Here is a 22,720-nt window from a genome sequence, read left to right on the forward strand (position 1 = left end):
CTTCCATTGAAATCCTATTCTTGTGCTCAATATGGCATGAAGATGACTTTGGATTCTCCAAAGTTTAACTGCCAGAGAACACACTGAAGCAGGTCTTATAAAATTGGAAAGGCTGAGGGTATAGAGAAATACATCATCAGCTTGACCCTGGGATGATGAATATTTTGGCCACAGTAACTCTAAAAAATTATCTACTAAATTAATTATAAAGTGACCTGTCAAAAAAAGAAAATATCCACAATGATGAAATCACAAGGCCCTAATAAAACAATCAAGAAATTATCGATATGGAAAGTATTTTCTTCGATATCGAAAGCATGAATATTTAAATTATAACCACCACCTTTCCTTTCAAATTTAGAATAATGTATAATGTTGGTACCTGGCCATAAAATCTATTTCAAAGTCTAACTTCATGATTGGAAAAAATGTACTACTCCATGAAGGAATAGACTAGAAATTGCACTACTTAAAAAACAAAAACAGAGTCAGGCAGTGGGATGGACAATACAGACTTGTGATAAAGTTTTGTAATTAGAATACTATAGAATATATAATAAAATTCCAGTGCACTGATCTCCCAGTTAAACTGGTTTTATATGAAAAAGAACGAATGGTTAATGGTTGAGAGCTATATATATATTTTGTTTAACACTCTTAGTATTTTAGAATACAAAGTATTTTGATTATGGAATACTTTACAAATGGAAATTCTAGATACTTTGGTATTTCAAATAGTTTTGCTTATTATACTATACATTTTGGATAACATTTAGCAAATTTTTTTACAGATGACAATTTTTATCATATTAAACAATTGTATTTATTTCTTACCTTGTTTCTAGATTTCTCTCCATGTGTTTTACTTTCTAGAGATTGCAATTTTTCATCTAATAGGTCAGCAATACTTTTTGCATCTCTGATATCTATCTGCTTGCCAAGAATATTTTTCTAAAATTGAAAGAAAATTACTTATGATCTTTTCTTTGCTGCTCAATGGAACTATGACATCTAGACCAAAATGTCATGTAGTAACCCAAGATATGAATGGAATGAATTTGAAAAGCTTATTTCTAAGTTAATTTTTTGGAAATAAGACAGCATTTTATCCATAAAAACAGTATTATAAACAATAATAAAACTTTAAGGAAGCCCACAAAAGACCTATATTTAAACTTCCTACTAATATCGTTTCCTAAAGAGAAATATGATTGCCCAGATCCCATATACCTTATTCCAGCAAAATTATTTGGTCTGAAGTTCCATTTATACTACATAATGATTAGAAATCCAATAAGAAAGTAGAAAAAAAATTATTTTTTTCATATGTTCAACTCAATAAACATTTATTAAGCACATATCATGTGCCAGCACTATGCTAAGCCCTATATAAAGAGGAAGAAAACAGATCCTACACTCATGGAGCTTACAATCTAATGGGGAAGAAAATATATAAACACATACTGTAAATACAAAGCAAGCTACATATAGGATAAATAGAAAGTAATTAACAAAGGGAAGACATTGGAATTAAGAGGGCTTGGGAAAGGCTTCCTGTAGGAGGTGGGAATTTAGTAGTTACAGGAGTCAGGGAGTGGTTAGTAATCAGAGTAGAGGAAGAGAGTATCCCAAATATGGAAGACAGCCAGAGAGCCAGTATCACTGAATCAAAGAGCACATGTTGGTGAGTAAGATGTAAGAAAACTGAAAGGTAGGAAAGAACTAAATTATAAAGGGCTTTGAATGCTAAACATAGCATTTTCCATTTGTTCCTGCAGCTAACAGAAAACTACTATAATTTATTGAGTAGGGGAGTGATACAATTAGATTTGCGTTTAGGAAAATCATATAACTTAACAAATAGTTAGCCAGAGTAGGAAATAGAGGTCACTAAAAATAATACTGAAAGCATCTAGAAAGAACTTAAGTACAAGACCTAGCAGCTTCTATTATGATGTAGGACACTTAGGGTACTGTATTTCAAAAGGCAAGAGACAAGACAAACAAAAAGAATAATTTATCCTGAAAAGTTGAGTATAATCCCACGAGAAGAAAAATGTATCTTTAATGGTACAAAAGATTTTCAAGCATTTCTAATGAAAAGACCAGAGATGAAATAGTGAGTTTGGAAGACAAATATAAGAGTTGAAAAATCTAAACGGTAAATTTATTTGAACCACTGGATGAAAATGGTACTGAGGGGGTTAAATAAGAAAAACAGAAGACTTGAGGGTATATTGAGTCTATTTTAAGAGTCTGAAGGGAGTAAAAGTAATAAGTAGAACAGAAAGGAGTGGAATTTGCTCCATCTGTCCCAATAATTGGGACAGATGAGAAGATGATGCAAACAAGGAAGGAAAAATAAGTAGAAGAAGTGAGCATCAGATGAACCTCACTCTTATCTGAAATGGACAAAGGAGGGCTGAATACACATAAACATTCACAAATTTTGTATTGAAACATCAAAGTCAACAGGTAAAAGGATGGGGATAGAGACCAGATTTAAGAGAAAATTCCCAAATAATGTGGGAAGGAATAGTTGTAAGCAAAACATACTTTCTGAACCTAAAGGAGGGATTAAGAGGAAAAAAAATTCCTGAGATCAATGCTCAGACAATGATGATGTAGTGCTAACATTCCAACAGGAGAATATGAAAAAAATTACTCACAATGTTACTCACAGTAATAAAATCACAGATCTATTTAAAAACAAAAGTAGCACAAATCTACCGATTTCTACATCAAGAAAAATTAAGAAAGCTACTGCTTTTAATACAGGATTCATTAATTTGTCAAATCCTCAAATTAAATATAAAAAAATTTCACCAAGATGCAATATTTGCTGTTTTTTCCTAGCATGGCATGGAATGATTACTAACTTTTATATATGACATTATGGTCAATTAAATACTCATTTAACAACAATATTGTCTAAATCAAAGTTATAAAATCATTCCTAACTTATATACAAAATAGAAGTTTGGTGGAACTGATCCACAAAAATGTAAAAGACTTCCCACTCTAGTACTAACATTATGAAGAAATTCTGGGAATAAAATGAAATCAAAGAATAAAAAATTTCATCCTATTTTTAAATAAATTCATTATCATTAAGTTAGAATAAATATACACACATATCTCATATATGTATGTTATGCTTAATATTCACATTAAGGCTCTAAGTCAACTAATACCAACTGAATTTGTAATACACAAATGACACTGTCATGATTATTGCTTTTACAGCCTGGATAATCCTTATCATATAAACCCTTTTTAAAAAAAAAACTGTGATTCGTGATCTTATATGGGTTCTCATGAAATTATGATTTAACAATCATAACTGTTGAATATCTGATTTGTCTTCCTATTTTATATACCTATATACCCGGGGGTCACATAAAATTTTTTTGAGTGAAAAGGGATTATGAGTGGATAAAGTTTAAGAAATCATGATTTAAAACATTTGGGGTTTCAGGCAAGCCCTAAGAAAGGGTAATCTATTATTCCTAGGCACTGTGTTTATATATTGGGAAAAATGCCACCAAGAAAAGGGTGTGTAATTAGGCACTTTTCAAGTATGAATAAAAAAAGGATATAGTTTATTCCCTTCTATTCCCATCACAAAATCATTAAACAAGCTAGTTGTTTTTTAAATGTCAAAGAGACAATTTCTTTAAAAAATATCAAAGACAGAAAGAATCTTAGAAATTAAAAAATTCACAAGTTAAATTCAAAATCACAGAGCTAAGTCCAAGATCATGTAGCTAGTTAATGATTGAAGCTGGAATTACATACAGATAAAAAAAACTGAGGCAAAGAGAATTAAGTGATTTGCCCAGGGTTATACAGCTAACCAGATTTAAACTCGTGAAGATGAGCCTTCCTGATTCCAAGCTCAGTGCTCTATTCATTGTGCCAACTCATTGCCCTTTAAAGTTACAAAGAAGTTTATGGTCTTTTCTCAATTTTTATCTTTTTTGAACCCTCTGTAGCCTCTGATACTGTTGATCTTCTGGATAATTTTCAGAACAACACTCTTGTTCTCATATCTATCCTGTCCTCAATATTTCAGTTCACCACTAATTTCACATCTTCAACTCCCTTTCCGACATTTCTAAATGTCCAGTAGACACTTAAACTATATCCAAAATGGAAATCATTGCCTTTCCCCAAAACCTTTCCACCATTTACTTATCTTTTCAGTCCCTCAGACTCACAAGCTACAAGTCATCCTCATTTCATCTTTCTTACTTCTTCTACCTCTCCTCCCTTCCAAATTCAATCTGTTGTTAAATTCTGTCAATTTGACCTCTGCAACTTCTCTTATATATGCTCCCTTCTTTTCTGTTATACTGCTGCCATACTGGCACAGATCCTCAACAACTTATGCCTAGATTTGTACAATAACCTTCTGGTAAATCTGGATCTCTCCTGACTCCAATTGATTCTCCATTCATCCACTAAATCCCTAAAGTGATAACTCTGGGGGCTCCCTATTATCTCCGAGAACAAATGAAAAATCCTTTGGCATTCAAAGTTCTTTACAACCAACCCTCATGCCTCCTTTTCCTGTCTTCTTATACTTTATTCCTTGTCAAACACTCTTTGACATAGTCTGACACTGGCCTCCTGGATGTTCTGGGCATTTTCTCTGACTATCCCCCATGCCTTCAATGTTGTCCTTTCCATACTTTTGCCCATGTGTGCCCTGACCTTTGTAATGTCCCATCTAAAATCTTATCATTTAGAGAAAGCCTCTCTCAATCTCTTGATTCTACTGTCTCCTCTCTTTCTATTCTCTTTCTCTTCTATTCATTTTGTCTAAAGCTTATTTAAACATATTTGTTTACTTTCTGTCTCTCCTATTAGATAGTGAGTTCCTTGGGGGTGGGGACAATCTTTTGCCTCTTTTTGTAACCTTAGCGTTTCGTGCAGGTACAGGAGGTGCTTAATAAATGTTTACTGCTTTACCAAAATGCTCCAAAAGAGTATAAAGAAATAAAAGTCTAGAGAATGGAAGTATCTCACTTTTTTAAAAAGTCCCAAATCACATTCTGAGTTTAAACGGTTCAAAAAGAGTATGTTGAGATACCATACTTACCTTGTTTCCTTGGTAGGGATAAAATTTAACAGTAGGATAAGCTCTGATGCCAGCAGTCTGGCAAGTATAAGCATGAGCCTGACAGTCTACTTTTCCAGCTTTTACTTTTCCTTTAATAATCTAAAAAGGAGGAAAAAATGTTTACTTTGCTTTATCCTGGAAGTATTGATTTAAATATGCTTCATCTGGGTATGTACCATTATAAGAATAAAAATTTTAGTTTTCTCTATCAAAGGATAAAATAAAATTTTTTTTATTTGCTTCTTCTAACACACTCCCCCTCCCCGCCCCCCCCCATTTTAAATAAGAAAACTTAGAAAAACTCTAAAAGGCTTGCATTATGCTTTACCCTTTTCCTGGAATTTTCATGATATAACTGTATTATGAAAAAAAAAATTATATTAAAATATGTATAATCACTGGTTATCTTCTGGGAGATAATGATAATAAAGGAGGGAAGTAATTTAAGAATACTAATGAAGAAGTAGAAGAATGGAATTTTAGGGAAGAAAGGTATACTAAGCAAAAAGAAAAATTAACAGCTAAAGCCAAGAGATATTCCTTTCTCCCATGAGAAAAAAATGTTTCTAAACCTTAAAAATTTGGTTATAAAGTCAGTGACTATAAAACAGTAATTCTAATAGTAGAGTCCTATTAATCTTAGATAGACATAAGTAATCAAGAAATTAAATCATCTGTATTATAGAGATTAATACACTTCTTTTATAGGGAAAAAATAGTTTCAATTTAAAGACAGATTTCAGAAAAATCACTTCAAATAATTTTTAAAGTATTTAACATTAAAAAAATAAACCAAAGAGGAAGAGATCTATAGTTACTTACTTACTGGCTAAAACAGATATTACAAATTAGTGAAAAAGTTGAATAACACTTACCCTAGCCAAAAGCTCAAATTCTGGGGCAAAATTTCTGCAAGGTCCACACCAAGGAGCATAGAAATCAACTATCCAATGATCTTTCCCTTCTAACACTTTGTCATTGAAAGTCTGCGGTGTAAGTTCTATGGATACCTGAGGCAAATATCTGGCAAGCCATCAAAAGCATTTTCCATCATATAAAAATAGGGAAAACATTTAAAATGTAATAATGTAAGACATCCTACAATCTTCAAAATACTTCAATGTAATAACATTATCTCTATTGTACTGCTCATGAAATTGTTTATAAATTGAGTCTAACAATAATCTTATAACACAGGTTAAACAGAAATTATCATCTTCATTTAAACATTCCCTTATTTTCATAAGTTAAAAATGCTATCAACTTATTAGACACCTTTACTAAACTATAAAAATAAGAGAAAGGCATATAGTTTTTAAATGTCTGATTTTACTCACTCTAGAGCCCAGGTTCTTAGAGAATATGCATCTCTATCCCATCCATTATAAGTACTAAAAGAGATGAAACAACAAGATGTCTTGTTTACTGGTATCCTGTATATATTTAAAAGTTACACAAAAGCATTGTCAAAGTTCATTATTAAGTAGTATGAGCTATTATTTAGGAAATAATTTTTTTTAAAAAATATAACTATCAAGTTATTTTTACCTACTAGCTTAACACACCATCCTTGGAAACAAGTCACTTCTTTTAAAATGCTATATAGCTGTACTTCCAAATTTGCCTTTTTTTCAGCTTAGAATGTTCATTTTTGCTCAAAATTAGCTCCAGTTACTTTATTTCAGAGAGCCACATATCAGTGGACCAGTGATCCCATAGTAAAAGATTCTATATCATTATAAATCAGCAAAAAAAATGTTAGGTCTCAGAAATCCTTTTTACATTCTTGAAAATTATCAAGTATTACTGCCTCACCTCCAAGTTTTTGTTTATACGGGTTATTTGTCAATATTTATGGCATGAGAAATGAAAATATCACAGTATAATGAAAATAGTTTTTGACTTTGCAGACCAACCATCCTGAAAGTACACTTTTTGAGAAATGATGCTCCAAACAACTTTTGCAAATTAAACTACACCTCAAAATAGAATCCAAATAAGACTCTTTTAGCCACTTGATTCTAAATAAATACACACTATTAGGTATCTTTAATTACCAGAAGATTAGATGTGTTCAAAACTTTTAAATATTGTATTTCTTGGAGTAGCTCGAGATACTAGAGTATAAAAAAACTATCACAACATTACTTGCAAACCTTAAAATATTATGTAAATATTAGATATTGTTGTTGGAGCCATTGTGTAATAGTAGTAGCAACAGCAGCAGGAGCAGTAGTGATCCTTTGTTCTTGAGAATTATAGTAGTAGCATGTAAGCTTCTGAATATCATATTTAAATAAATCTGGAAAGGCTCAAATTGATTTTTTACATCTTTTGCGAATTCAGGGAGTCTCTGGATGAATTAATAGCAGTTAATTTTTTGGTCATAGTTAAATCTTGAAGTCTCTGTACTTAGTCAATAGGATGGTGATCTGAAAGCTTTAAATATTCTGAAACTTAAGTATTCACTTCCAGTTACCTCACTTATCCTAATAGCTCTATGGGGACAGTGAGCAAAATAGTTTGTTAGCTTACTGAGGGGGCCTCAAATTTTTTTTTAATACTTGTATGTTATAAAAATATATACTGTTACATATTTATCTATAAAATGAAAGCAATGGATGAGATGGCCAAAAGATACCATCCACTGCTTTCACTTTAGAGATTGTCCCCTATGCTACTCCTGGAAAAAAACTGGTAAGATATCATAAAAAGGTAGCACTTTCATACATATTAAATTTTGCGAGGTATTTATTCCGAATTCAGAAAGGCTATGTTGCACAGAAAGCAGAACAATGTAAAAACTGTATTACTGATTATTAGAGTGAGATTGATAGTTTCCAGAGCTTTCAGGGTATTGAAGATAAAACAGTTTTTTATCAATAATGAAAGCCTTTTAGTAACCACGCCACTGCTGTATATCATCCCCGACCAAATATAATAAATGAGATTTAATTCTTCTATAATGCTAACTACATAGATGCATGTTATTAAGTCTACAAGTTAAAAAAAAATACTTACTAATATTGATAAGCTGTGTTTGATTTTGGAGGGTAAAGTCTTATATCAGGGTATTTCTTGACTTGTTCTTCAGTACAAAAGGAATAATACTTTTGGCAGTCTACACTGCCAACACTGATGAGACCATTTAACAACTACAAGGGAAAAGTAAGAAATTAAATAAAATATTGAAAAATGATTAGAAGGAAAAGACTGAGATAAATTTTTTCTAAATATTTTTAAAGTAGAAAAATTAATTTAATTTAAAATAAATTTAATCATACTACAAATACATTAAAAATTGTCCTCTCACAAGGGCCTTACACCATTTAGGCCTAACTGACAAATAAGTAAAAATGGAAGATCTCTGAATTTAACAGAGCTCATCTCAGAATTGATCCAGATTAACTTTTAAAGTTAATTTATCTTTTCAAGAAAATTTAAGATTAAAAAAAAATCAAATAACACAACGAAAGTCTTTTCAGTACTGGTCCAAATAGTTATGCTTGCTCAAAATTTCAAAATGTAAAAAAATGTATTAAAAAGACGAAGTAGTAATGTCAAGATTTTGAAGATGTGTTAAAAGAAAGTTTTAAGAATCCTGAAATAATAGCTGTATTCTCAGGCTGTGTGCCCAAATAATTAATTTCTAATTTTTTTTAATAAAAATTCTTCTTTTTCAATTATGAAAACAAAATCCACCTGTTGTCCCTCTCCTTTCCCAAGTTGTTTCGGTTAATTATCATTGTGTTGACCTGATAAGTATGAAATTTTCACATCTAAAAACTTGTACAATGAATGTTACATTTGTTCTCATTTTAAATTTCCAAACTAGTTTGTAAAGAAATTACAAAGACAAAGTATTTTAAACTTTGTTTAAATGTTTGTTCTCATTTTAAATGACATACAACAAAAAGACAAGATGATATATCAGCTATATACTTTTAAGTAGCAGCCTTTTGATTTCACAAGAGAATAGCAATAGCAACAATTCAAATAGTATTGAAATATCAACAGAAAGACTGTTCTCTTTCTTGATTTGGGGTCCATGGAACTGCAATAAGTCTGTGTATTGATTGGGGGAGGGAGGAACCCTGTGACTTGGATGGGAAAAAATATTTATCTTTATTTCAATCTAATTAACTTTCTTGGTAATCTTATGTATTTTATTTTATGAATTTTAAAATATTTTTTGAGGTTCTATAAGCTTCATCATAGCATAGATTGCTAAAATAGGTTCATGACATGCTATGCTAAAAATATTAGGTAAAAGACTGTCTCACTTTATCTTTAGCTTTTCATTTAAATTTTACGTCTGCCACATCAACTTCAGTTACAAGATAGGAAAATTAAAATTTAGAAAAAAAAATTTCTCTTTTACCCGTGCCATCCTTTTCCACTCTGGCATTAACATTTGGCATGGTCTGCACCAAGGAGAATAAAAATCAACCATCCAAACTTCATCACGTTTTCTTTTCTTAACTAGTTCACTGAATGTCTCTGGTGTTAGAGAAATTACAGAAGGGTTCCTCAAATCCTAAATATATCAGAAATAAGAGAATAAGGCTTTAATTCACACACACACACACACACACACACACACACACACACACACACACACACACTCTTTCAACTCAATTAACCAACCAGGATTTATAAAGCTTGTGTATCAAATATATATTGTAAGTGCAGAGGATGATAGAAAGACAAAAATGAAGTAGTTTGTCCCCATTCAATCCATCTTTCCTACATCTGAAGGGGCAGGGTGGATGTGAAGGAAGACTGTGATATTCTTAGCTCACTTAGGTTGGAAATACAGTGGTAACTTATGGACTCAATTCCATTTTTGGTCAGCTCAGGAAATCTGACCTGCTCCAGTTTTCACCTGGACCACTTTGCCCCTATTTAGGTAACAACCTAGTTGTCCCCTCACTTCCAGGGTTCATTATATTAGAACTGGACTTATTGTGACTACCTGATCATCTTAGTCTACTGAAGCTTGGTTTATTAGGCAGAGATGGACTGATTCTATTGAAACATACAATCAATGCTGGTATTAATTTTCCTTGTACTTAGTTTAGCAGTTTTAAGTTTACCACTTTTATTATGCCTTTAGTAGCTGCCACTAAACCTTCTATATAAATAAGTATAATGAACTCTCACATGACTCTAAAGTTTATAGTTAACTTTGAGTTTCCATGCTTCTGGAGCTTTACAAATATTAACATTTATATAGAATTTATCAAGCAAGTACACACACACACACACACACACACACACACACACACAGCAGTAATATACTGTAACTTAACATACCTCTATAAATTCTAAAATCTCTTCAGCTGAGTGATGTCCCTCATATTCATGAATACTGGACTGGTTGAATACCACTGTTGTTGGATAAGCCTGAATGTTATACTATTAGAAAAGGACGGACAAATAAACATACAGAGTTAGCATTTTTAACACAATCTATTATAAGTTGGACCTTCCTGATTTTATTAAGAGTTTTGCTATTGGTAATTGGACATTTTAGCTAGGCTAAGAAGTTGGAAACACTACTGTGAGCTTTCATGAACATGGCTCTTCCTATATTCATAGTTTATGAGTAGCTACTGCATGATCCAATGACATTACTGAAATGCTTACCTTAGAAGACATAATTAGATAGAAGGCTTCAATTAATTGTTTTAGAGAAAAGTTATCAGAGACCATCAAGAGACAGGATATCACCTTATCTTTAAGGCTTCCTGACATCAACTCATGAACAATGGGAAAAGTAGTTTTTGGTGTCAAATTCTGTTTCTCAGCACTATTTCATTGTCTTTGTCCACTGGCTAACTATTATATTTTTCACTACAATTGTAGTAAAAACTCTCCCCCCCATCCTATTTATTTATCTTTACAGTTTTTCTTTATTCTTTTCTACAAATGGAAAGAAAATTTTACAAATAAAATAAAATTGATGGAAATTAAGTCAACGATGATTTTAAGAGGTCTTATATTTTGATTTCAATAAAAAAAATCATACAATTCAAAGTGCTCATCAAGTGCCAATACAGTAGTATAGGAATACAATTCATTCCTCAGTGATCTCTTGATCTAAGGAAAGGGAAGAATTTTTATCTTTGAGCCTACTATATGGAAGTGCTACATATATATGTGTCAAGATGGTATGCTAAACATTTTAGCAGCTTACAAAAGAATCTGTATTTTTCAAAGTTAATTTCATATTCAAAACATTAAAAATATTTCTGGAAATTAGATGTATATAATAGAGATTTAAAAGATAAGCAATAGAACACTTAATGGGTTTTGGGAAATTAATATAAATGTGAAGTTTCTTAAGATTTAAATATTATCTATTTCAATGGGTCTTTTATCTCAGTACTATGGGTATGCATTGAACAATCGGAAATGGTCTTTTTGTCTGAAGCCTTTTTGTTTTCTTTATAGTCTATGAATATCAGCTTAGAACTCACTCTAGGTACATTACTGGCTCTTTTTTTCAATTTAATTTAACAAACATTTATTTAGTGGTAACTACACCCTAGATTCTGGGATAAAGCAAAAATAAATGAGTTCATATCCTTAAGCTCCCCATCTATAACTTGATGGAGTTAGATAAGAATGATCTGTTTCAGGAACAGATTACTGTTCCTTTCAGTGATAATCACGGCTTTAGAATATTAAGTTTCTGAATCTATGAGTCTAAAACTGCTAGTTCAAGTCTTTAATAAAAAATGTTTAAAAACTTAGAGAAACTGCATGAGAGGAAGTACTACTGCATAAGCAGTAGCATTAGAATCAAAGTTTAGTAATTGTACGCAAAATCCATTTTGTTTTGTGAATTTGATAGTCACAACTGCTTGGATCAAAACATATCTTCCAAAATCTACATTGATTTAATGGCAGTATAGTTTTATACATGGATAAATAAATATGGAGAGCAAGGAATATCATAATTACTTAAACTAGGGGCAGTTAGGTGACGCAGTGGATAGAGCATCAGCCCTGAATCAGGAGGACCCGGGTTCAAATCTGGTCTCAGACACTTTCTTAGCCGTGTGACCCTGAGCAAGTCACTTAATCCCAATTGCCTCAGGGGGAAAAAAAAAGACAGAGTACTTAAACTAGGAGCATAATTTTAAAAAGATTCCATTAGGTCAATAAATTTGTTAGAAAATATGATAATGATTAATGAGAATTCAAATATTTATTTTTATGACATTTCCAATACTTTATCATACAACTTTTGCAACTTCCAGAACCATTTTTATGGAATATTGAAACAAGTCACAGGGTTCAAAGGGACACGATCTGGTAAGATGACAAAAATATTTATTATTTTCAAAGTCAAGGATCTCTGTTTCCTCATTATTTCCTGTGCAATTTAGAAAAACCTTTAAAATTGTTTGTGATGGTGTCATGTAACAATCCAAATACCAAATTGAACACAATTTGTCAGAAATAGGCTAATATGATGAAAAGAGCACTGAACTAAAATTTGATAATCACGTGATCTCAATTGACCTATGTAACCTCTCAGAGTTTCAGTTTATATATCTCTAAAATGGGGTAATTCCCCTTCCTCTTAGAGCTATATCTTGCAATTAGGTGTTTGAGTATACATTTTTTCCTGAATGATACTGTCGACTCATAAAATATGGGATTTGTTTCTCAATGAATCATTTTACACACTTTAGATTAAATTTCTTTTAGTCAGGCACTAACTTATTTAATTAGTTCCCTTTGCTTTCAATCCCAAGCATTTTTCTATCAATCTCTTCTAGTAACCAAATTTTCCAGTGTGCTCCTGGATTTAAGTTTTTTCTAATATCATTAAATCACGGACAAATGAATAGGAAACTGGACACCTTTCCATAAGGACCCTGCCAACTGTTGAGATATTTTTCCTGCAATATACAAATTCCTTTCTTATAGGAATCATGAATGTGGTATCCAGTGTCCCCTAAAACACACTATCAAATCTTGTTAGACTTAAAGTGTCATCTGAGTTCAAAAGGAAGCTTAGTAGCTATATTTTGGGAAACTTTTAACATAAAAATCACATTTATTACTCACAAAATTCCATAGGCATTTGCAAAATTATTTCTTGGGCTAAAACATACCTATTAGACAAACCATGTCATATTATGTTTATACTGTTCTAAAAGTATTTGTATTTTTGACTTAAAGGGCACCCAAATTCATATAATAATGAATTGTAATGCAGCTTTAATGTATTTTAAAAATTGTTTAACTTTTTATTCATTTAACAAATTATAAGTCTTCAATTTTAATATTTCTCAGAGCCGTCTCTAGTCAACAGAAATTTTTGCTAACATGACAAAATTTTTCTTACTAACAAAACTTTTAAAGAAGCTCATTTGTTGTAATGTTTTCTGCTTAGAAAAGAATGATTAGGAAAAAAAATCATTTATTTTTACATTTAAACCATACCATGTTGCAGAGACCTTCATGTATTGTACAATCAAGGGTGCCAAATTTAAGCTGTCCATTTAGATGCTTTGATGCTTTCCGTAACTCTGGCAACAAGGCTCGACAGGGTGGACACCACTTAAAAGAAAAAGAAAGCAATTATCAGTAGGAAAGAGAAAATAAATAACAAATTAGTTAAGTAGTTATTTCTCTTATGTACATTTAAATACCTATTCTGTAAAATGTACTGAGTACTCTGTGTTATAAGTTACTCAAATACCTGTTATTTCACTAGTGTATATTCACAGATAGATAGTCTAGCTATAATTTTATACTATATGAGAATTATCTGAAGATCACACCAAGGGTTAAAGGAATTGGCTAAGAGAAAGGACTGAAATCAGGTCTTCCTAATCTAATGCTTTTTTCATTAAGACATGCTGTTTTTTCCACTGTATATCATGTAATCAAATTATTCTTTGAAATACATATTCACGGATATTAATTTGTTAATAAAAGTGAAATTATCTGACTGAATTAAATGGTACAGTGCATGGGAGTAGTCATCATGGAACTCCACACTTGAAATCAACTAATAAGCATTTATTAAATACGTATGACACAAATTAAACTAAGATGTTTTTGTTACAAAAGAAACAATTTCAACAAAATAAATACTATTTTTTTAATTTGAAAAAGGTAAGATAGAAACACAACTTACTTACAGGTGTAAAGAAATCAACAAGCCATGGTTCTTTTTCTTTGTCAGGAAAATTCTGAGGTCCAAGCGTGACAACATGAGAGTCAACACTTTCTTTAGCAAATGCAAGTATATGGTACAGGATCTTTTTTCCTTTGAAAATGAATGAAAAGAAATTCTTACCATTACCTTTCATATATATAGAAAATATTCAAAGCTTTCTATATTTAAAATATTAAATATAAGATGACAACCTAATCAAAACTTGATTTTAGCTCTTTATTTCACTTTAATGCAATTTTATTCCCAACTGTACTTTGTATCAATTCCCTGTATGGAATTCTTAATAACTTGAAATCTAGTTAAAGAATGACACGAGATTATAAAATCATTGATTTAGAACTAGAAGGGACTGAAGAGAGTCCAACCTTCTCATATTACAGATGAGAAAACTAAGATTTCATAACATTAAATGGGTTGTCTTAGATCACCTAGGTATTTAAGGATCAGAGGGAGGATTTGAATCAAGGTCATCTGACTCCAAAGTCACTGGAAGTCATTGTCAATTATCTATTGAAGAGACTGCTGAAAAATAAATTAGTACTTTAACTTCTTTGGCATATAAATCTTTCATCTCTTCACTTTACCAATGGGAAAACTATGGTTCACACAAGTTATATAAATAATTTCCCCAACTATACATAACTAAAATTTATTGGCAGAACCAGGATTGGAATGTAGGTCTTCTAACTTTCAATGCAACACTCTTTTCATGATGTTGTTTTATATGTCCATAGGGAAGAGGAAAGGAACAAGCATTTATATATGGCTTAGTATATGCCAGGTGTCATGAAATTATGAAACAACCAAAAGGAAGAATTATAGCTATATTTGTATAAATAAAAAGTTAACGATGCTATAAAAATATAGTAGTATGAAGATTAAATAGTACCATTTAAAATAAAGGTAACTTAAGTTTTATATATTCTCATCTTCTTACCATGATGAATTTCATAATCTTCAGTTCCTTTACCTTTAAAGACTGCCACAGATGGCTGATGAACATAAAACTTACGGCAGGTATCTGGTTCAGAAAGACAGTCAAACCTGCCAACCTAAAAAAAAAAAGAAAATTTATTTGAGTCTTAGGAAAAACCTATTAATATCTAGCAAAAATTTTAAAATTATAAGGATGTTCTAAAATAATATTGTACTATTAATATATAATTGTTTACTCCCTCTTTTTAAGAAGAAAATTTTAAAAGTTGTTTCCCATTTTATTGCTTTTAATAATTTTTTTTTAATAAAGTGAGACTGATCACAAGGGCAACTCATGAAGGAAATGCATTTTAACCATTAACAATTATGTCTCTTAAAATTTGGAATGAAAAAAGAAAACAAAACCAGGATGTTTGAAAAGAGAATTTCAAGTAAATCTGATATTTTTGATTCTTGAGATCACTTAAAGTACAATTATACTTACATAACATAGAAACATGCTTTCTCACCTGAATATGTTCCTTTTTAAGAAGAAATTTTAACTTTTTTAAGTCATGAGCATTTGAATTTTCATTTTTTCCAAACTGAAAGAAGAGCAGCCATCTATGATGAGCCAATCGATCCTTGAAAATGACAAAAAAGAATATGGAGAAACTGTAAATACCAACTCTTCATTTCTAACTCTTAAAAGATTCACATTATATAATTTTTTATTTCAAATAAACTTTTCAAAACTGTCAGTCTATTTAAATGTTCATTTTATAAATTCATTCTCTTTGACATAATACAATAGATTACCTGCATAATATCAAGCAAACTTTAGTCTAAATGTCAGGTAGCAATGAAAATGTAAAGAAATTCTTATTAGTGAAGACTTTACTAGAAGATGAACTGAAATAAAGATAAATTTTTCAGCTTTCCCAGGAAAGATATGGAGGGTTACGGTAAAGATGGAAATAAATGTTTAGAAATCTTCAGTACTGATAACTAGAGTATAATAAGTAACACTCCTAGAATAATTTGACTAATAATTTTTTTAAGTTCTTCTTAGTTGGCTACTTCTAAACCTTTATGTGCACCAACATAATAGAATATACAAACTGGCAGTTTTTAAATAGTTTAATCTTACTTGAAATGCCATCAGCTGTTAGTGTAGTTAAATATCACACATTACCTTTAGTGAATCTGCAGAGAGTATTTCAAAATCTGGAAGATGATGCATTATTTCAAAATATATCTCTCTGGCATCCAAGGAATTGAGAAACTAAAATCAAGACAATAGCAGGTGAGACACCCATTAGGTTCACAAAGGACAAATTCAAGAAAAGAGTTAATAGTAAAACCTTTTAGTTTCAAATACCTAATGTTTAGGCAAAAAGAACTAGAGGTCCCAACAGAAAAAGAGACATATATAACCTCATAATATCAGTAATATGTGGTGGGCTAAAACTCATAACTAGAATGTCGCTCTGGATGCACATATCCTATTCAGAAGAAGTAGAGAAAAGTTGTGCAGTACTATATATATTATAATGCTGCTGCTGCTAGCAATCTTGTGAAGTCGGTGCTATTGTTATCTATATTTTATAGATGAAGAAACTAAGGCCAAGATAGATTAAGTAACTTGCTCAGGATCACCCAGGTATTAAGTATATAAGACAGAAATTAAAGATGGTATTTCTGACTCCTACTACCATGAGGATATCTAGGAACCAGAGAACAAGAAAGCATTTGGGCTGAAGGCCAAAGAAAGGAGAAAGATGATTTTTTTTCACTGAAGTATATTTTACAAATCACTTGGATAAAAAGTGAAAATAAGATAAAAAGTTTGAAACTGATCAAAATCTTGATACAAAGGAAAAATATAGTGATTATTGGGGATTTCAGTTATCTACTTTGTCAAAAGCAAAAAAATCTAATAACTTCTTTATCTGCCTTGATGAGCACTCTGGAAGGAAGTTTGTGATTTAGAAGGAAAAGAAAATCCAATGATGGTCTGAAATGCACCCTAGTGCATTTTTTTTTTTTTTTTGATTTTGAGAAAACAAATTTCAACAGATACTAAATAAAATACTGAATAAAAGATATCCTACTTAGAGGCTAAGATTATAAAGAAGAAATCAATACAAGAAGGATGAGAGAAATTCAAGAAATAAATTCTGAAGATATAAAGATAAAAACAATTTCAGCTGAGTGAAATAATGGGAATTGTTTGAAAGGATAAAGAAGAGGAGATGGTCAGATAACAGACATGGTATGCTTTAATGTGTTAGACAAGCTGAAATTCAGAATACGTAGATGTGGGCAAGAGAATGTAAGTACAAGTTATCATTTTTAAGAAAGCTAGATGAGTAGAAAAAGGAATTGGACAAGGTAAATGGAATGATAACTCACAACAGAAAGAAAGTAGATATGCCACTCTCATTCTGATTCTTTTTTCTCTACCAAAAAGGATGAGCTTTACAATGGAAATCATATGACAAGGATAGCTAGCAAGGACTTCATCTCCAAAGTAAGTAAAACACTGGTTAGAGAATACTAAGTTATGCTTGATGAATTAAAAAACAAAGGCCCAGATGATTTAATTATTCAGGTACTAAAAAAAAACAAGATGTGAATGCTGAGCAATATCAGTAAATATTGTCTACAATTTCAAAAAAGAAGAAAATCCAGAATTTGTAAAAAACAGAATAGTTGTTAGTAGTTCAAAGTAGTAAGATCTCATCCGTGAAGAGCCCCAAAGATCTGTGCTTGGACCTGTGCTAATTAATGTTTTTATCAATCACTTGGACAAAGGCCTGTCAAATTTGAGATAGAATTGAATTGGGAGGTACATCTAATACTCCATATGACTGAGTTAGAATCTTAAAACATTTTAACAGGTTAAAGCAATGAGATTAATCTAATAAGATTATGCCAAATAAAGTTAAGTACAAAGCCTTACACAGGTTCAGAAAATAAATTTTAAAAATACAGGATGTAGGAAGCAAAGTTAAAAAGCAGACTGACCTTGCAAGGTCAATGGGAATCAGCACAATGACATAGAAGTCTAAAAAGCAAAGGTGATTTGGGGCTGCATTCTAGATGGACCAGAATTTCAGAATATTTTCAAGGACCAAATTGCATGATGACATCATGCATTTTTTTTATTCATAAGGCAAAGAAAATAGACACAGGATGAAAATTTTTATTTCGGAGTAAAATTAAAATGATCTTTTTTTTGTATCAATTGATGCATCTGGCACTTTTAGTATTAAAAGAAGGACCATTTCAGGAATCAATAGCTGAGAGCCATTCTATACTTCGCCTTTATTTGACCTCATTTGCAGAAAGTGGTTATTTTTCTTAAGTATGCTCTATACATAGATAAATGAAAACTGATTTTACAACTTGACCACCTGACAAAATGACAACCCACAGAAATTATTTAAAATTGAATCATACCAAAACACCTCCTTTTTCTTTGTTAGTTAAGGTGGCCCCAGGCGGAAAATAAGCTGTAGTACTTGAAGTGATGTCTAGACTTTTACATAGTTCACCTTGGGTGCCACAATCCATCCAGCCCACATTAACAAGGCCTTCCTAAGGGGTAAAAAAAGAAAAGAAAAGAAAAAACTGAAACAAAATTTACCAACTGAAAAATACGTAAATTGAAAACTTCTGAAAGCTGTATACTATGCAGGAAAACATTTAAAAATTATTATTTAGGAAGCAAAATCATACTACTAGAATTTAAGGCTCTTATTTTAAAAATAGATTCTTCTTAGACACCTTGAAATAACAAATTTTCATACTATTTATCATATTATTTTTGACTTGGGTCAATCTGTTTCATTTCCACGTGAATCAAAAAATATACTCACCATATTACTGATATTATTCTATTTTTAACATGGGGGGAGGGGGGAAATCAACCACTAAACCTTCAAAACAAATTCTACATATAATACAACTTCCCTTCTAGTTTTTATTTGATATGGTTGACCCAATTTACTGATATCAACAGAAATTTTTAGAAGTTCAATTGTTGGTAAATATAACAAAAGTGCAAGTATATTACTTAACTTAATTGGTGTACTTTTAACAAAGTTTATTTCTGCTTACCAACATGCCAGCTAGTTTAAGACGTGTCTGTGAACTCAAGCAGTCTGAAATAAAGGGAAAGAAATTATCATAGTTTTATAAAGTCATCATCTTTTCTTCTACTTCTCAATTTTTGGCATTAATAGCTTGTTTGAAAAATGTTAGATTTGAAGGTGGTGTAATTGTCTGTCATGTCTTCTAATCTTCAGCCTTCTTAAAAAAATTCTTATTTAGTGTTGATTCTGACCTTTGTTCTAACTAGATATAATAGCATGGTCAAGAGAATTTGATATGATTTACACATAAGCTGCCATGAAAATAAAGATACAGTTTAATATTTTGATTTTTTCCACTGCATGCTACGTTTTACCACTTTGCTTTCTTGTACAAGAAAGCATTTCTGACATATAGACACCAACTTTCTGAGTAGCCTATGTAAACAGATTTCTTTTGTTTTTCAAACCTTTTTTTTTTAAATGCAAGATCAAACTAAAATATTGTCTCTTCACCATAATAAGAAAATAAATATTTCTACCTCCTGTCTTAGCACAAAAAGTGATGAGCCAGCCAACACCAGAGGCAAAGGCAGTTTCGATGGCATTAACAAAATTTCCTTTAAAAAAAAAAAATCACAGACAGACACAAATACACAGACACATAAAAACAATTAGGAATATATTTCAATATTTTCTTTCATGATTGTGTCATAATATTCAAATTAGCATAAAAACTTTTAAATTAATGTAAATGTTACTTAATACATTCCAATGTTCCCTGAACTCATTCAATTAACTGTTATCTTTTAGCTATTATGTTCTTATTTCATAGGGTGAGTTTAGTGTGGTTAAATGATTTGGCCAATGTTAGAAAGTCAGTGACAGGAATAAGAATAACAGCTAATTTTCTAAAAGTTGGAAAACCATATTCAAAAGTAATAAAAATATGATATGATGTAATATAATTAAACAAATTTAATCCCCCCCCAAGAAACCCCTCTATTTTGAAAAAGAGGTTTTCTCTTTGCAAAATCTAGCTCTTAGCTATCCCTCTTTTCCCAGTCTCCAAGTCTAATCTCATTAGTATTCATTATCATAGTAAGTTCTATAAAAAGAATTGTGATTTGTCACAAAACATATTATTTAGGTAAGAAATTAAGTAGCTGTATGACTTCTTGTATAAAATCTGAAAAGAGGTTTTAAAAGCAATTTGTGTTATGCTTATTATTAAAAATAAACAGGCATTAGGATTAAACTGATGAAGTAAATTACCTGCCCATAATTCTGTCACTGTGCTTGTGACATACCGCATGGCAAAATTCACTAAGTGATCTTTTGATCTCTCTCCAAAATACTTCACTGGATTCTATTTTTAAAAATAGTAAAAAAAAAATTTTATTTTTAAAATATATTATTCTCATGAGCCCCCAATATAATTAATACCAAATTCTGAAGTTTCTTAAATAGAAACTAATTAAATATTAGTAAGCATAATAACTGATAACTTTAAAAAAAATTTTCATTAAAAAAAAGAATTGTGGATTTATTTTAGGGAAAAAAAATGCCACTGCCAGAAAACTTAGAGAGTCAGGCAGTTTTGTACCCTAATTTTCAGTGACATGAAATTATTTTAATAACAGCCAGATAATGCCATCATTTAAAGCTTAAGAAAAACAGACAATGGGGTTTATTTTATTTGTAATAAAATATCCAAATATTAAATACAATAGCCTTAATTTTATAAAAAAAAAAAAAACCCTGCAAAATATAAAGTATGATGATATGTGGAAGTAGTAACTTAAAAAAATGTCTAACAGAAGAATACAATCATAACTACAGAAGTTAGATATGATGTTTAAAATAAGGTTTTTACAATTGAAATTCTTTCTAAATTTATGGATTTTCTTTGCAATTCTTATTTTATTCCTTTATAATGACCATTTTCAGGAAAAGCTAATTTTTTTCTTACTGCTTCAGATTTGAAAATGTAGAGGCTTGGATAACTCTTGATTCCTTTCATTCGGCAAAGCATTCTATCATCACCACAATTTACAGCTCCAATGCGAAATAAACCATCCATTTCTTTAGCAAATTCCCTCCACTAAGACAAAAGAAAAGAAAAAAAAAGTTTGTTTTTTTTTACTTTTCATGAGATTTAATTCATTGCCTTTTCCAAAGGATTATAGGGAGAAAATGAAAAAGCAAATAAAACTTTGCATTTATGGAAGCAAAATCATATTCTAAATTCTATTTATTTCTGACTGAAAAGACTTCTGACAACAAAATAATTTTTTAAATGATCAAATCAAAAATTTTGCTGGAAATGAAAAATGAAAAACCTAATGGTAAGATGCTAGATGAATACATACTGTGGGAGCTAAATCATGGCAGTGTGAACATCCTGGGGAGTAGAAATTTATGAACCATAGCTCTCCAGAATTAACAGCAGCATCTAAAAAGCACATGAAAAAATCAAATTAAAATGATTTATTAAAAAAAAAAAAAAAAAAAGGATTCCTGAATGTTTTGGTTTAAATTACATGTTTGTTTCCTGCTCACAAAAAAATATATATAAATTTAAAAAAATTCATTTATTTTTGAAAAACCAGTTAATATGTCATACTTCTTTGCCTGATTTTCTTAGTGTAAGGCATAAGGCTGTCTTAACTTATGAGGAAATATTAAAATGATGTCTTCCTTTTCCTCTCTTAACCTTTTTTATTTTTATTTTTGGCAGGCAATTGGGGTTGGTTAAATGACTTACCTAGGGTTATACAGCTAGTTAATTGTCAAGTATCTGAAACTAGATTGAATTCAGGTTCTCCTGATTTCAGGGCTGGTACTTTAACCACTGTATCCCCTACCCTTTACTCTTTCAACACTAACCAATCTCTTTTTCGAGTTGACTCATTTTAGTCAATAGTGGGGAAATTCCAGATATAAAACTGCAAAAAGTTAAAACAAGGAGAATGAACTGGGCCTGCTCACAAAATATTCTTCTGGTCTCTTTTTCAATCAACCAGTAAGCATTTATTGAATACCTACTTTATGCCAAGTACTGTTTTAGGTATTGGGGATACAAAGGCAAAAATTAAAAAGTCTTTGCCTTCAAGGAACTATTAACATGCCACTTGGTTGGGATATAATGAACACACTAGTAAGCAATGCATATTAATTTTAAGAGAAAGCTAACACCTGAGAGGGAATTGGTAAGAGTCTCACATAGAAGGAAGTTATGAATTCCATGAAGCAGATGAGAGAAGGAGCACCTTTCACACATACATAAGGGGACCACTCTGCAAGGCCAGAGGTGGCAAAAGAGTGTCATGATAAAGGACTGCTATGATAGTTTTAATTGGAACAGGGAGATTGTGG

At 30.9% G+C, this 22,720-nt stretch overlaps 1 protein-coding gene across 5 annotated transcripts in view; it reads right to left on the reverse strand.

The window, feature by feature from the left end:
• Positions 1–22,720, reverse strand: part of DNAJC10 (DnaJ heat shock protein family (Hsp40) member C10) — a 37,178-nt gene that overhangs the window by 1,827 nt on the left and 12,631 nt on the right. For 4 of the 5 annotated variants that reach the window (XM_031960358.1, XM_031960359.1, XM_023499324.2 and 1 more), the window contains 18 exons: positions 21,715–21,797; positions 21,315–21,446; positions 20,618–20,711; positions 19,885–19,962; positions 19,371–19,414; positions 18,711–18,848; positions 16,441–16,530; positions 15,776–15,889; positions 15,268–15,382; positions 14,293–14,420; positions 13,589–13,705; positions 10,442–10,543; positions 9,507–9,662; positions 8,147–8,280; positions 6,463–6,516; positions 6,001–6,148; positions 5,105–5,224; positions 835–951 (listed from right to left, as the gene is read on the reverse strand). In XM_031960358.1, coding sequence (XP_031816218.1) covers positions 835–951; positions 5,105–5,224; positions 6,001–6,148; positions 6,463–6,516; positions 8,147–8,280; positions 9,507–9,662; positions 10,442–10,543; positions 13,589–13,705; positions 14,293–14,420; positions 15,268–15,382; positions 15,776–15,889; positions 16,441–16,530; positions 18,711–18,848; positions 19,371–19,414; positions 19,885–19,962; positions 20,618–20,711; positions 21,315–21,446; positions 21,715–21,797 — 1,964 coding nt within the window. The remainder of the gene's footprint in view (positions 1–834; positions 952–5,104; positions 5,225–6,000; positions 6,149–6,462; positions 6,517–8,146; positions 8,281–9,506; positions 9,663–10,441; positions 10,544–13,588; positions 13,706–14,292; positions 14,421–15,267; positions 15,383–15,775; positions 15,890–16,440; positions 16,531–18,710; positions 18,849–19,370; positions 19,415–19,884; positions 19,963–20,617; positions 20,712–21,314; positions 21,447–21,714; positions 21,798–22,720) is intronic. The other variant, XM_031960361.1, reaches the window with a different exon arrangement.

The sequence above is a fragment of the Sarcophilus harrisii genome, chromosome 3, assembly GCF_902635505.1.
Source record: "Sarcophilus harrisii chromosome 3, mSarHar1.11, whole genome shotgun sequence".
Taxonomy (NCBI): domain Eukaryota; kingdom Metazoa; phylum Chordata; class Mammalia; order Dasyuromorphia; family Dasyuridae; genus Sarcophilus; species Sarcophilus harrisii.